The 16,002-nt window shown below is 50.5% G+C and overlaps 1 protein-coding gene across 4 annotated transcripts in view; it reads right to left on the reverse strand.

Moving 5' to 3' along the window:
• Window positions 1-253: 253 nt before the first annotated feature.
• The window catches only part of LGMN (legumain), a 29,493-nt gene continuing 13,744 nt past the window's right edge, over window positions 254-16,002 (reverse strand). For 2 of the 4 annotated variants that reach the window (XM_008528685.2, XM_008528686.2), the window contains exons 3-14: window positions 15,036-15,133; window positions 13,731-13,812; window positions 12,237-12,322; window positions 10,941-11,016; window positions 10,390-10,452; window positions 9,135-9,201; window positions 8,150-8,268; window positions 7,975-8,064; window positions 6,047-6,247; window positions 4,025-4,195; window positions 2,566-2,633; window positions 254-2,307 (exon numbers count right to left, since the gene is read on the reverse strand). In XM_008528685.2, coding sequence (XP_008526907.1) covers window positions 2,265-2,307; window positions 2,566-2,633; window positions 4,025-4,195; window positions 6,047-6,247; window positions 7,975-8,064; window positions 8,150-8,268; window positions 9,135-9,201; window positions 10,390-10,452; window positions 10,941-11,016; window positions 12,237-12,322; window positions 13,731-13,812; window positions 15,036-15,133 — 1,164 coding nt within the window. In that variant the 3' untranslated portion in view covers window positions 254-2,264. Of the gene's footprint in view, window positions 2,308-2,565; window positions 2,634-4,024; window positions 4,954-6,046; window positions 6,248-7,974; window positions 8,065-8,149; window positions 8,269-9,134; window positions 9,202-10,389; window positions 10,453-10,940; window positions 11,017-12,236; window positions 12,323-13,730; window positions 13,813-15,035; window positions 15,134-16,002 lie in introns of all 4 variants that reach the window. The other 2 variants (XR_011532731.1, XR_011532732.1) reach the window with 1 other exon arrangement.

The following is a 16,002-nucleotide window of genomic DNA, read 5'->3' on the forward strand; positions in this document are numbered from 1 at the left end:
TTGAGCGTGTGCCCCGTGATGAGGACCACCAATGCGGAGGTCCACCCGCAGTCAGGAGAGGCCAGAGAGCAGGAGGGGTGGGGCCACCTGGAGCCCCTGTCAATGGATGCCTCTGCCCCTGGGGAAAGTGATGGGACAACAGCAGGTATGGGGCCTGATCCAGGGCCACGAGACAGGGCACCTCGCATGCTCGGCCCTTGACGCTGCTTAGCGACTCCCACATTATCTTACGAGGAGAAAAACAGTCGAGACATTGTGACTTAGGAAACTGTCGTTTATTTGAGAAACGAATCATAGCTGCTTTTAACCTTTAGAACCACGAACATTCAAGTTTCTACATTTGTTACATCAGCAAGTATACTTTCATTCTACAGGGAGGAAAAACAGAGACAGCATGGTCACAAGGGCAGTTAACAGTTGTAGAAAATAGAGGAACAGAGGTCTTATCACCTGGCTCTTGAGGCCTTTTAAGATATTCCCTTTAAAAACTCTCCCTTTCAGTTTTGCATTTCCTGGAACGTCAGCCAGCCCCAGGGTTGCCCGCTGTTGAGCATGAGAGAAACACAGGCAGGATGCTTCTTGAACTCGTGACTTAAAACCCCGGAGTTCCCCAGGATCTGCAGGACAAGAAGAGTTCTTCGTCCTGAAGTCGTTCGATCAGCCGTATGAGGACAGCCTTACTGAGAAAGGGTAATCTGTGCTGCTAAAAAACGGGCCCAGTGGAAACAAAAGCGTTGTCCTTGAATTGTCAGACATAACCCTATCTGCCCGTATCTCGGCTTCCAGCCCACAACTCCCAACTCTCAAGGCGCCGATCTTGCTAAACAGGACAGGTTTCACTATCTAAAGGCAGGTGGTCATAAACATGGGGGTTTAACTAGTGTTACTTTTTTTTCTTTGCCTTCTCTCTAGCTATCCATCTAAACAGGCATCCAGCTATATGGCTTCTTTTTAAAAACAGCTTTATAGAAATAATTAACCACATAATTCCATCTACGTGTAGAATTCCATGGCTTTTAGTAGATGCAGAATTGTGCAGCCATCACCACAATCAGTTTTAGAACATTTTCATCACCCCAAAAAGAATCCTTATGACCCATCAGCAGTCGTTGTTTCCCCAGCACCTAGCACCACTCATCTGCTTTCTGTCTCTATAGATTTGCTTACTCCAGACATTGGGTATAAATGGAATCGTATAACATGTGGTCTTTTGTGACCAGCTTCTTTCACGTGGCTTAATGTTGCAGCACGTATCAGCGCCTCGCTCCTTTTCATTGCTGCGTAATATTCCACTGCATGGATATAGTTAGTGTTATTCACCCATCTCTAACAAACTCATCATAAGTACCTCCCTGTGCAGGGCACCAGGCCAAGGGAAACAAAGATAAGTCAGGCAGCCTCTGCCCTCGAGGAGTTGAGATGCACCCCTGACCCTCTGCACATGGTATAAGAGATGCACAGAAAACGCAGACGGACAGAGGAGAGGGGACTTTTGATGTCTGGGGTGGGGAGGAAGTTGAGGAAGGTTTCAGGAAGAGGGGGCACTTTCAGATACAAGTTGAGAACCCGTCAGATGAGGGGAAAGGCACTCCAGGGCAAGAGAACAGCAGGGAGCAAAGGCACAGGAGGCTGAGAAGTCCAAAGAGGGCCGAGGAGCAGGAACCACGGAACGGTAGGAGGGGGCGAGGGGGTGAGGCCGGGAGCACACACTACAAAGTCAGGGGCCCGAAATTAATACTCGGGTTCAGTTACAAATCTTTATTCTTTAGACTTCTCCATTATTGTGAAATAAAATACAAAAGCAATCAATAATTATAAGATTTTCTAAAAAGAGTTTTCCATTTGGGGCCCACATCCCTCTCCAATAAAATCATTCTGAAGACTTCAGAGGCCCCAGCTTCAAATTCCTCGGGACAGACTCTTTTCGGCTACAGGCGCCCAGTGAAGTTCCTGTTCCTTAAAACCGACGCGCGAAAAAACCTCTTAAAACACAAACACGGCTTTCTCAACACAGAGCTTCACCCAGCCGCTCTGCGGTTTTTTCAGAGCATCGCACAGGACCTGCTGGAGACAAGGAAGTAGGTAAAGGTGAGCAGGCGCCTCGTGAAAGGCCTGGAGTGGGGCCTGGGAGCCGCTGGACCGCATCCCTGGGAAGGCTGGGGCGGCTGGGCTTCCTCCCCTCCGGCTCCACCTCTTCAGTCTCGGGTCACACACATTCTGAGGGACGGTGTTCACACTCGGGAAAGCATCAGGAAGGCAGTGTTTCAGTAGTTATCAAGGCACACCTTGTCCATGGATGATTTTATTCTGCCAGAAACAGGAAGAAGTTAGCGAACCACGTCAACTCTGAAGAAATTAAGACAAACATAACCCAACATGGAACAGGCGGCCACTTGTGACAGACCCACCCCACGAGGATCCTGGGGGAGACAGCTGTTTTGAGGGCCCCCACAGCCCGAGGCCGTGGCCGGCAGAAGCTAAACCACCCACGTGCAGAAAAGGACAGCAGAGTCCTGGCTGCTTCCAGAATGACACGGACCCTTCAAAGGGTCGGTGCTCATTTACCTGTCAACTGGATACGGTTGTTCACAGAGGTTGACCAGCACGTACAAATGTCTCAAAGCATACTCGTACTGGAGGGAAACAGACCAAAAAGACGCAGTCAACTTCATCATTCTACCACAGTCAGCTCTCAACTCGGGAGCATGCCTCTTGGGCGGTTATGGGGGTAAAGCCTCTTGACCGGTGGTTCTTGACTGTTTTTGGGTCATGGGCCCCTTCCCCATCTTTTGATAATCTGGTGAGACTACCTCTCAAGAACAATACACTTATGAAGGGACGGGCAGGCCTCCTGGCGCCCTCGCTCCCAGGTTAGGACTCCTGATTAAGCACCCCCGCGGCCCTGCTCCGCTTTATCCTCCAGGCCCTCCCTTGGCAGTCTGGCCTTTGGTTCTTGGAACCCATTCTGGGAGGGACACACTGATGAGGGAGACGAATGGTAAGCGAATGCCGAACTGGACCACAACAGCCAAGACCCAGATAACCGGGGATGTCGATTTTGAAAAAACTTCCAGGGGATCTGAGACCTCTCGTGAGGAAGAAGGAAGAGAGATCCACTTTGTGTGATTCCAGAGGGCAGAAAAGTAAGCCCAGAGGACAAAATACTTATTAAACAAATGGGAAACTCTAAATGACTAAATAAAGAAGGCAAGTACTTTGTGAAATCAACGACACAGAGCCACGTCCACAGCGCCCAGGACCCCAGCCCCAGAAACACTCGAGGAGGAGCCCAGTGCGCACATCGCAGCCCAACAGAACTTTCTGCAACGATGGAAATGCGCTATAAAATTCCCCAACTCAGTCGCCACTAGCCCCACATGGCTCCTGAACGCTTGAAATGTGGCTGGTGACCCAGGAGAGCATGGCTGCGTTCCAATAAAACTTTATGTGTAACGACAGGCTGCGGAGGGGAAAAACCACACGCTGTTGGCAGGACTTGGCCTGTGGGATCCGAGCATCCCATAGGGCTGCCCACACGGCTTTTTAGGTACCGCCCAACCCTGACATTCAATTTGCAGAAACTTGGTACGCCCTTCTCCTCCATGGGCCAGGGCCTGACTTCAACAATAAATCTTGGGGAAGGGTCAGAACAAACCCAAAGAGGAAAACACCTGTGTGGCTGGTGTGAGGCGTAGGGGTGAAGGATGGGTTTGGCAGGGAGAGCAAAAGTGTGGAGAATGGGCATGAGTCCTCTAGGACTGGTGAACGATCCACGGTGTCTGGGGCCAAGATTCACGCGCAGTGAATCTGGACGACCTCATTCCTCTCACCCCCATCCAAGGTCCCTGAAATGAGCCCATCATTTCCTCAGCCTGGATGGAAGTTTCTACAAGGTAATGCATCTGTCGTGATTTCCAGCGGACAGTATTAATGTAGCTTTTGAGTTTAAGACGCAGGGGAAGGCCGAGTTGGCCCACGGAAGGTAGGCGGCAGAAGCTGGTGGCCCGCGGGGGTCCGGGCTTACCATGGGGGAGTGCCAGTTGAAGCAGTACGTGCGGAAATGCGACACGGCAGCCCGGTAGCAGTCGTGCGCCGTGAGCGGGGCTCGCTCGGACAGCAGCCTCTCCGCCTCGGCATCGGACCTCGCGACCACGGAGACTATCTTCCGCACTGACTTCTCAATGACGTGCCTAGCCTGCGGAGGAACACATCTTTTCGAAATGGGTCTTACTTGATGCCACCTCTCTGGGAAGCCTGGGTGGGTCAGCAGCTCATTTAGGGACTTCTCTTCGGCCCCCACCCAGGACGTTAAAACAGATGCCAAGAGGGGCATTCTGCCGAGGGCACGGGGTGCGGGCGAGGCTCTGTAACAGCCGGAGCCCTTCAGAAACGCCTCGCCTCTTAGCGTTCTTCCGGCAGGACGGAAACATTAAAATCTAAATACCTGGAGAGCAGGCACAGCCCGCTCTGGGGAAAGCGGGGTGTAGAAATTGTGCCCCAAAGTAGACTGTTGTCACACGAATGCCGTGTGTTCGTGGCATGGTTGCCAATTCCAGAGACCATCAAGTGATCAGACAGAGGGACAAAAAGGAGACACTGCTTTCTCCCCAAACCAGCATCATAAAGAGAAAACTGGTTCTACATTAACCAAAACTTACAGTCAAGTCCTCTGACCCCCCCAACCCCGCCCACCGCACCCCGCCCCGCGCCCCGCCCCAGACAAGGTTTGCTCCATTCACGTGTGACTGCAACAGGCTCGCTGCCTGCCTCGGGCTGGACCAGCGCTTCTCAACCCCAGGGTCCCCCAGACCTCTCGAGGCTCCGTAAGGTCCTCCCTTTCCCGCCTGTCTATCTGTGTGAGCCCAGATTTTCTTCATATCCTTCAGCCAGAACGACAGAGCCCAACAGGGTGAATGCCGAAGCTGTACGAGGAGCCAGCTGGCTTCTAACATGCTGGGCAGAAAAGAGATTTGCGAAAATGTAAAGTAATGCCACTCTTCTCCCCCAGATTGTTGTTATCTTAGAAAATGGTTATTTTTCATAAAAATACATGAACACAAAATGGGTTTATTATTGTTATTTCTAAATGAGTTCATTTTTTAAAATCTCAGTGTTCATTTCTAGTAAATATCGATAGAACTCCCATAAACAAAACCTCTTTGGGATCAATAATTTTAAGAGTGTAAAGATGTCCAAGAATGAAGAGTATGAGGACCACTGCATTACATTGCGACACTGGCAAAAAATATGCGCTGGTTAATATACCACATAGGAGGCACTAATTGTCAGGATTATTAGATATGTGAACTTCAAACAGATCACACAGATTTTTTTTTACCTTTCCTAGAAAATTCAGGGGCATTCCAGCACATGAATCCCTGTGCTGTGCTGATGATGGGAACAAGAGTTGACACAGAGCTGGCTTTGTCGGAAGGGACAGTTGGGCTCTGCCAGCATCCCAGTGAGTCCACTCCTGGTGGGTCTAGCCGCACAGCTAGAATTTGAAAAGTCATCCTGCCAGTTCCAAACAAACTCATGAGCTACCGAAAACAGACTAAGTAAGCATAAAAGATAGCTCAAGCATTTTAAGAAGAATGTCAGGCTATAACTATGATGTCCTAAGGCGGCAGAAATTTTTTGTGGATTGGATTATTTTAAAAATATGATTAGATAATAACTCCCCAAGAAGCAAAACAAAAATGTCTTCTAAGCAACCAGGCATAACAGAGGGAAACACCCATCTGCCATGGCCTCTCGGCAGGAGAGGAGAGATGGGCCCCAACTCCTTCACTCCTGCTACCAGAGAGGCCACGGTCAGCTCACTGAGGAAGAGTGAAGTCAGCCACTGCTCTGCTCACTTGCTCCGACGTCACACAGAGCACAAGGACCAGTTTCTTTGCCCCTACTGCCATGTGGCAGGAGGAGGGGCAGCCCCCAAGTTCTGTCACCTGGCTCCAAGCAACGCTGGACAATGGTCAGGAGGCAGAGACAGAGCTCGTGCGAGCTGCTTGGTGAGGCCAGGGGCCGCCCTTTCCCCACCACCTACCTCCAGGTGCCTGCGGATGTCCTCAGCGAGATGCCTGGACTCCTGCAGGTCATTGGTGCTCATCAGTCTCCTCTTCAGGATCGCAAGGGGCACGTCGGGGCTGGGCGTGAGGTCCAGGCGTTTGACCGGAGGCAGGGAGATGGGAGAGCTGGCTTTGTGTTTCACACCCTGAAACTCCACTACTTTCATGGCAGAGATGGACTGGGGCAGAGAGAGGCAGAGAGAGAGCCGGGCGTGAGCGGGAAACACAGAGGGGCCAGATGGGCCCTGGTCCTGCCTCTCTGCAGGAGGCTCAGAGTTCACCCCACAAGGTTTCAGGACCACCAAAGGGCCACAATCGCAGCCTGAAAATACGTGCTTGGCCTCAGCAGTGGGCGAGGCAACACTTCTGAGCACCTGAAATCCACCAGTGATGAACTTTGAAAAGTCCCCTGGCGGGAGCACTGCTCCACACTCACACGGAGCTTACACCAGAGTCGCTTCAGACCCTGGGTTGTGGTCACCCCCCATGCCCATGCGCCTGGCGCTAGTGACCAGGAGCAGGGAGGTGCAAGCATCTGTCCAGGTTAGAGCCGAGGCCTGGGTCCACTGAGACAGGCAGAGCTAAGGCCACAGAGAGCTGGGCTGACACGCGGCATCAGAGCCTAACAAAGGGCAAGCCGCCGGGCACTGCTGGCTGCAGAGGTCACTACAGACTGGATCCCAGAGAGAGGGAAAGAAATGCTACCAGCATTCTTGTTCCTAAACTAAGCAACAACAATCCAAAAACAGCTCTAAAACACAAAATAAAATACACACAAATATATAAAAAAACATACGGTTTGGAAAAGACCCATCGTACCTCCTCAACCAAGACTGGGAATGGCCACTGCTAAGGAAATTGTCAAGAGAATGGAACACCCAGGGCAGAAGAGCTGTCGCCAGGTACCCTCTTGCCCTCCCAGCCCATCCCCAGCCCTGAGGCAGAGCCCTCACAAAGCCGGGGCAATGCCACCTTTGACCCTGCCTCCTCCCACTCACCTCTTCCTGGCCTTCTCTCTGCTCCACCTCTCCGCCACCCCCGCCCAAAAGCCCGACCAGGCCCACGCATCCCGCGTGCACATCTCACGGCCTGACACCGCCCACTGGCCACAGGCCCTCCAGTCCACACTCTGCTGGTGAAGGGCTGAAGGCAGCTGGACTGACTGGCTCATAAGTTCTTCTACAAGGCCAATGCTTGTGTCAAAGCAACAGATCTCGGCTGCTGAGCTCTCAGAGGGTGGCAGGCTGCTTGGGAAGTGGTGTTTGGTCATGTGGACCCCTGGGAGCCCCGCGCGAATCACCTCCTCTGCACATCCCTAGGGCTAGCCCCAGTGGGGCACCTGAGCCCAAGCCTTCAGTAGCCACCCTGTCCACACAGCCCTGATGAACTTACCTTTTTAACCACCCAGGTCCCTTCTGGACATGGCTGGAGGGGGAAAGTCTCTAATCTATAGCCAAAGGGTAAAGGTAACAGCCTGCACCTTGCAGGGAGGCAGGACCCCAGAGGATCCACAGTGTGGGGTTCCATGGGGCAATGCCGTGAAACCTGCACGAGCTTTCCTTCCCTCACCTCCTCCTGCCTGCCAGCCCTGTGTTGAGTGTTTCTGACGCACAACCTTCTCTAATGCTAATTACGGTGTACGCTAGGGCTCTGACGAAGGAGGAAACCGAGATTCACGATGTGAAGCAGCTTGCCCAAAGTCTCACAACTTCGAGTCTGAGCCTACCAAGGTTTGATTCCAAAGCCCAGAGAGGGTCCTGGGATGCAGTGGCCGGGAGAAGCAGAGCCGTTCCTGCCTCGGCCATTTCTCACCTGGATCCCGTTTCTCTTCACCAGGAGATCAACGTTCCAGGCGGTCAGCCTGGGGCTCGAGGAACCACCCACACTGCGAGGTCCCCCAGCTCACCTTGTTTCCATACTGCATGACGTGGCTGGTGTTGGTGTGCGACTTCACCAGCTGGTACTGCTTGTGCAGGGTCTCTTTCGTCAAATCCTCCTGCAAAAAACGAAAACGTCATAGTCCTTCGAGGATCAGAGGTCACGGTCAAGCCTCAGCTGAACCACTGGCCTGAAGGGCTCACCATGTCTGAATCTTCCATCCAGTTGACACTGTACCAGTCCCCCAGGTAGGTGACTCTCTCATCATCGTAGTAACAGGCGTAGGACGACTCACTGGGGTTGGAAGCAGTAGTCGCATAAACTATGCAGAATTAAACACATCGTTTAGTCACAGTTATTCTCTGCTGGGGATCCCACTTGAAGCCCAACTCTTTCCTTCTTTCCCAGTATAATCAAAGCATGCTGGCTGTCATCAGTACGGGGAGGCCAGGGGGACATCACTGTCCCTAGCCCTGTTCACTCACCTATAGTCACTTATCTAAAGTGAAATGTGGAAGAAAGAGAAGCCGGTTGACGGACACATTCTCCAGCTATAAGCAAGCACGTATGCTTATTAGGAAGTCAAGCTATTTTGGAATACTGCTGTAGGACTTTAATAGCTCCGGAAACTTGAACAATATGTACCTAATTTTGTTCCCGGAGAAAACATTTATTGAGAAACACTTAGACTGACTGAACCTAGGCAATAGCTACCATTTACTGGCTGCCGTGGGCTCAGAACGGTGCTGGACAAATGTTATCACCTAAAATGTAACACTCCCAACAGACAGGCACTATCTTTACCCCCATTTTACAGATGGCGATAACTGAGGGTCAAAGAGGTGAATCACCCGCCCAAGATCAGAGAACCAGCATGCAACACATCGGAAAGGACAGAGGCTGGTCCAGAGATGGTCATTTTGGACTTAAGTAGCTTTACCAGAACCTGGGAGAGCACTCTGAAGCCCGCACACAGACTCTTTATACTCTGACCACTAATCCTCAGGGGACAGAGCGAGCCCAGGGCTGCCCACGTGTACCCCCCGCCTCTGCGCCAGGCTGCCCTCGGCCCCTGCTCATGCAGAGCACTTGGTCCTTCATGTCAGCAAAATCAAAGAATGACCGACGGCACGCCTGAGCGACCCGCTTGCCCCGCCCCGCTCAGGGGCCAGTGCTCCCACCACCTACCGTTGATGTCGGCGGGCAGGTGGTGCATCATGGACCCGGACTCACAGGCTTCAATGTAGAACACCAACTGTGGGGCAAACGAGAGAGGCGAGGTCACCCGGCCAGGCACGGACCTCTGGCAAATGCTACCTGGGCTCTGCCCACTCTCTTGACCCATTCTTAAGAGTCTTTCAATTTTGCTTTTGGGAGACATCTCTGCTATAGGGGGCTGCTGCCAGAAGCTACAGACGCTGTTGTCATGCAAACCAGAAGGCCTGAAATTTGTTCATCGCTAATAGAATAAATGATCTATTAGCTGAGAAAATGCAGCCATAGATGATGCTAAGGAAAACCGTTTTACCGTGCAATACTGGGAGACTGTGGCAGGCCATCTTTCCACTCTCATGTACACACCTGAGCTACGCAGTTTCTATAAAGGACACCACAGGGGCGGGAGAGGGCCAACGTGAAAGGAAGCTGGTGGTATTTTCCTCCCCAGCCAGCTCTGGTGGTCTAGTGGTTAAGATTTGGTGCTCTCACTGCCATGGCCAGGTTCACTCGCGTCTGGGAACCACACCACCTTCTGTCGGTTGTCACACTGTGGCGGCTGCGTGTTGCTGTGATGCTGAAAGCTAGGCCACTGGCACTTCAAATACCAGCAGGGTCACCCAGGGTGGACAGGTTTCAGCGGAGCTTCCAGACCAAGACAGACAAGGAAGAAGGACCTGGCCACCCACTTCTGAAAAAAATGTCTGTGAAAACCCTACGAATGGCAGTGGATCCTTGTCTGACGCAGCGCCAGAAGGTGACAGGATGGCGCAAAAAGACCAGGCAGGGTTCTGCTCTGCTGTCCACACGGGAGCTCAAATGGACTCAACGGCACTGACAACAAACTTACCCCACATCTGCCCCAAATTGGTGACAGTCCTAGGAAGAGTCACCCTCAAAGTGTGGTCCCTAGACCGGCAGCATCACTGTCACCTGGAAACTCAGAAAGGCAAATTCCCAGGCCTCTCTCCAGACCTATTGAGTCAGACTCTGGGCGGGGGGCCCACTCTCTGTTTTCACAAGACCTTCGTGATTCTGATGTAACAGCTAAAGCCCTGGACCCACGAAAGGTTAATCCTAGGAAACCAGTGTCAAGACTGATAGAAAGGACACCCTTTCCAGAAAACACGGCCATCCAGAGTCAGGATGGTTGCAGAACGCCAGGCTCTGCTTCCACCGCCTTCCTCGTGTGCTCCTCCCCCAGGGCTGCCCTAAGTGCCGACATTACCTTTCGGTACATTTTGTGTTGGTACATGAAATAGATGGTCTGATTCAGGTCCTGTACGTGAAGCTGCAAGGTAAGAATACGGGCGTTCAGACCAGCACATCAAGAGAACCAGTTGCTGGATAACCCCTTAATAAAATCCTGATGATGCTTTATAAATTCTTATTTACAAATCCTGAAAAATTATCGTGGTGAACAGCATTATGTCAGAACGTCATCTCAAGTGCCTTATTCACATATTAAAAAGGGGACGAGGATGTGCCTCTCCACTCATCGCTTGGTCCAGGGCATGGAGAGACTGTGTCCTAGTACTGCACCAAGTCCCGAGACAGCTGCTGATGCTGGGACGTGCAGAGAAATGCGGGGAAAACTTGCCAGGAGAGATGCCTTTGGACAGATTTCAAGCTGTGAAATGTATCCCCCACAGTCACCTGCCACACATACAAACCAACCCTGGTGGGACATTAGAAACACACACCACAGGTTTAATGTCAACACTGAGGTTTTGTTTTCCACTCTCCTACTTTGTCTTTAAAATGTTAAGAAAAACTCACATCATCGTCGGGGAAGCAGAGTATGCCAGTAGCTCCGTGATCGGTGAAGTAAACGAACACGTGATCCTTGGGGCCACTGCCAAGAGATGACGACAGAAGAGAATGAGAACCCAAGTCCACCAATTCCTGCTTCTGCTTGCATTTCTCCGAAAAGTTGCCCTGATCGAAAAACTTAGAAGTTTGAGGATTACAGCGTCCCAACCAGGTGCAAGGGGAGCACAGGTCTGGCCTGTTCCCTCTGCTCCTGCCGAGTGTTATTCTGAACCACAAGTCATATCCTAGAGCCCCGAAACTCTGAATTCTGGCCGGGAGGAGAGACCCTTGCTGGGTAGCTCATCGGATGGACCAGGCGTGACTTGGACAGTGGGGTCGTTTGGCGATCGCGCTTCATCTCAGGCAGACACACTCTGCAACCAGATCTCCCCAAAATGAGTAAGGGAGCCAGGACACACAGCCCAACACAGTCCTGCAGCTCCGACGCCCTCTCCAGGCCTCTTAGCCTGCACGCAGTCTGGGACATCCACCTGCCTGCCCTCACCAGGAATTCCACTCAGAGGGTGCTGCTTCAAATTTCAGACATGTAATAAGCCACTTGGAGCCAATCTTGTTCATCCCACACAGACGTCCATCTCTGCTCTAACGCACACGAGCTCACCCATGCCCAGCTCTCCCCTCTAGCGTGCGAGAAACAACATCATTTGCCAAGGACCTGAGACTCTCTGAAGGCATGCTTCTCAAGTCCCTGACATCATGTAAAAATGCTACAGAAGGAGATGCGAAACAAGACATCTCTAACCTACGGCCCGCGGGGCAAGCACTGGGGTTAGTTTTCCCCAATACGAAAGTTAGCTCTGTACTTACAACTGTGCTCTTCCCCACTGGGCTGACCTGTGACCAGAGCACAGGACTGGCAGGCTGGGGCCCTACAACCTGACCGGCCACGAGGATTCACGCCTGCGTCAGTGTCCCACTGATGGTGGCATGTACCAGCACTAGGATCCACGGACAACAGAGAGCAGCGGGTGTGAGTGATGGGGCGAATTAATTAACTCCAATTAACTCTTGATTTCATTAAGAACAACAAGGGACCCTGGATCATAGGGTTAATTCAGTACAGAAGTGGGCTGCCAAAAGAAGCCACAGCTCTATGCAGCCTGTCTTAAGTCAGGACAAAGCTCTCCGCTCTGTCACTTCTTATGGCCAAACAGGCCAGGAGCAAACAACATCTGTTTTAATTCTCTATTCTGGGGTGCCAGGTCATTCAGAAAAGTGTGATGGCTATAAAACAAACATTACCTCTTCAAGACCTTTCCAGATCCTTTGCCCTTCACGGCTTCTGAGTCTCCTTTCAACACAGCAAGGAAATTCTGCGGGTTGACATCCTACAAAGAATTGGGAGTTGCAATCAGATGCAGCTTCATTCCCAATCAGAGCATGTGTTGAGTCTGAAGCAGACCCAAGGCACCAGTCCACAAGTGAGGGTTCAGAGCAAACACTTTGGAACCAAGAAAAATCCAAAACAAGCTCAGTGTTTCTGGGGCACATGCACGACCTCTTCTCAAATGTCATCTTGTCTTTGGCTGAGCCTGCCATTCCTCTTGACCAATATAAAGTCCACGTGGAGAAAGCCAAAGATGCTGGCAGGGAGGGACAAATAGCAGAGGACGAGGACACCACCTCAGAGGGACAGCAAGAGGGAGGCAGGAACGTCAGCGCTGGGCCCTCCCCTTTGCATCCAGCCTGCGGTCTAAAAGCCCAAATCCCACAGATGTTTGGTGTCCTTAAAGGGGATTATGTAAATTGATACAAGATCACTTAAAAAAAGCGACACAGAAGAGCAAAAAGGAAAAATAAATCACCCAAAATCCCGCAACTTCGATTCCAGGCATTTCCTTATACAACTATATGGAAACAATTTCATAAAAATGAGATGGTCTATATCACATCTATAATGTGTTCAATTTAATTGTACCTGAATTTAAAAGAGAAAAATGAAACTGAAAGAATACTGGTAAACTTCAGATAAACGTTTATTTATCACTAGGAATATTAGTTCCTAAAAGATCCCTTTGAAATTAAGAAACAAAGGCTGAAGTCATTATGGTGTTTTAAAAAATGTATCAGTTTAGGGGCTGGTCCCGTGGCCGATTGGATGAAGTTCCACGTGCTCTGATTCAACGGCCCGGGTTCGCAGGTTGGAGTCCTGGGTGCAGACCTACTCCACTCATCAGCCATGCTGATCACCCCACATACAAAATTGAGGAAGACTGGCACAGATGTTACACCAGGGCAAATCTTCCTCACCAAAAAAAAAAAGGTGTCAATTTATACAGGCTGAATTGACTGGGAGGGATGTAATAATTTGGAAGTGACATATGATATCAATAATTAACAAAAAAATCTCAGTAACATCCAGAGATGCTCTGTACCAGGGCTCATGCTGAGAAAACTGATTTTCAGAAAAGAACACAGGTAATCTACAATTAGATTAATGGCAATGCCTCAAGACAATCAGGTATTATCGAAGGAAATTTATTATCAGGCTTAAAGTATAAGAACGCTAGAAACTAAAGATCGGGAGACTACAGCTTATTTCTGTTTTCTTTTTTTTCTCTGCTTTCTTTTGAAACTCTCAGAAATTACACCTCAAGCACAAATCTTAATACAAACAGGAAACACTGCTCAGAAATCAGTTAGGGAGGTTCTGATTCTAGAAATGCAAGCAAAAGGGAAAAATCATCGCTGACATGAGAACAAAGCCCACTGGCTGCAGCCCATCCCCCGCCTCACCTCGCCGGTGTAGTCCTTCGGGACTCCCGCGTAGACGTCCGAGCCATTGGGCCTGTTGATCACGATACCTGGGGTGGGATTCCTGAAAATGAAGACACAATTGAAGCACAAAACCTGACATGTCTCTGAAATCTCTCTCTTCAAAAGCATGCCCTCATTATGTATAAAAATATGCAATTGGGCCAGCCCAGTGGTGCAGCAGTTAAGTGCACACGTTCCACTTCACTGGCCCGGGGTTCGCCAGTTCGGATCCCGGGTGCGGACATGGCACTGCTCGGCAAGCCGTGCTGTGGCAGGCGTCCCAGATAGAAAGTAGAAGAAGATGGGCATGGATGTGAGCTCAGGGCCAGTCTTCCTCAGCAAAAAGAGGAGGATTGCTGGCAGACGTTAGCTCAGGGCTAGTCTTCCTCAAAAAAAAAAAAAATATATATATATACGATCATGTGTGTCGAACACATTTCTCATCACCCATATGGTCGCCAACACATCAGTGACTTTAGCAGCTTGGGGACCACGGGCATCCCACAACTCTTGAGTTCTTGGCAGGAGCAGGGAAGACCTGAGCTCTGAAAACTGAGGATATCGACCAAAGCCTCCTACTGGAAACCACATAGCATCTTGGGGGCAAGATCTCATCCAGAGATCTCTCAGAGAAGACTACGTGCAGAAAATGACAGGACAGAAGCCAAGACTTTCATACAAGAGCTCAGGCATGAAAGCTCAGAATGGACCACGAGCTGTCACGTGATCACAGCCACGGGCAGTACCCTTCGCTGGGGCCACAGCAGGGTAACCTAGGAGCTGGGGAGACCAGCTCCGGTTAAGATGCTGCTCTTGACCTCCTCGAGAAATCAGACAAGCAGGCAGGAGGGAACTATTTGTACCACTAAATTCAACAGATTACAAAAGTAAACGTGTACAGAAAGAAGGATAGTAGGATCTGGCCCCATAAACAAGCCTTGTAGGTACGGGGCCGCTGAGGTGTCCCCTCTGTGCGGTCCAGCTGCTCCAGGTTGGAAGGAGCACTGCAGAACCCAAGGATGAGCTCTCCAAGCTCAGCAGGAAACAGGGCCTTCAACGGTTCCACAGCTCCCACCCCAATACCCCTTAGCACCCACTGCCCACATCCCTGCCGCTGCCAGGGAGCCCTGAGTCATGCTCCCAGCTCCACAGGAAGCAGCCCTGCAGAATTCCAGCTGAGGGTCTGTTTACAGTCTAACGTTAGGCCTCTGATCTAAGGATCGCTGTGAGTCTGTACGCATTTTTTTGTTTTTCACGACCAAGTTCGAAGCGCTTCCGACTTACTCCTCAGAGTAGGCGATGTCATCGTACATCATCACGATGACCTGCTCGTCGGGAATGCCGTTGCGGTGGACGATCTGGTAGGCGTGGCACACATCCGCCTGGGAGACGGGATTTTTGTCAAGTGTGAGCTCTTGCCCAGAAGGAGGCCAGTTTTAGAGTTCAAATGAACAACACACTCTTTCTCATGGAAGACGTGCTGTCAACCATTCCCTATTGGTCAGGTATTTAAATGATTTTAAAACACAGACATTTATATTTTTTCGACTCAAACTTTTAAAAAATTCCCCACTCCCCACTATCCAAGCTCTTATTCATCAGGCAGTCAGCACACGTGTGGACTACACACACACACGCGTACGCCCATCACCACCACCACAGGAAACCAGGGCCTCTGAAGGTCCCAAAAGTCCTGCATAATTATTTTCATTTCCCACACCCTATAAAAGTTCTCTGGAAAGCACTGACTTAGGTCTGAAAATGACTCAGAATGATGAACCCGCAGATTAAAAGCTTAGTGGCTCGTTCACATCACACAGGATTCTGTTTCAAGTGACTTTGGCTGCCACAGTCACTGTTCAGAGAACTGGGTGAAAATCAAAAGCTCAACTCAGGAACTGAAATGAGGAATGTGCTCTTTAGTTTAAAAAATAACAATAACAACAAAGGTGACCATACGAAGGGCGAAACAAAGACTTTGCTGGTGCGACTCCTTGTCGATAAAAGGGTCAAGACACTCTTTTCCTTTTTTTTCAGATGACACATACTACACTCCAGGACACGGGAATCATTTGAGGACAGAAAGGAAAAACGTGGCCTAACTTGGTGCTTATGTTCGATTATGGCCTCCTGAGAATGGACAGAAATAAGCATCATGGGAATAGTGAGCCCGGCTATTTGCCTCTCAGGAAGACGGCCTTAGGAACCGACCTCCCAGACACCTCATCTTCTAAACAGAACCTAGCACAGC

This window comes from Equus przewalskii, chromosome 25 (genome assembly GCF_037783145.1).
Source record: "Equus przewalskii isolate Varuska chromosome 25, EquPr2, whole genome shotgun sequence".
NCBI lineage: Eukaryota > Metazoa > Chordata > Mammalia > Perissodactyla > Equidae > Equus > Equus przewalskii.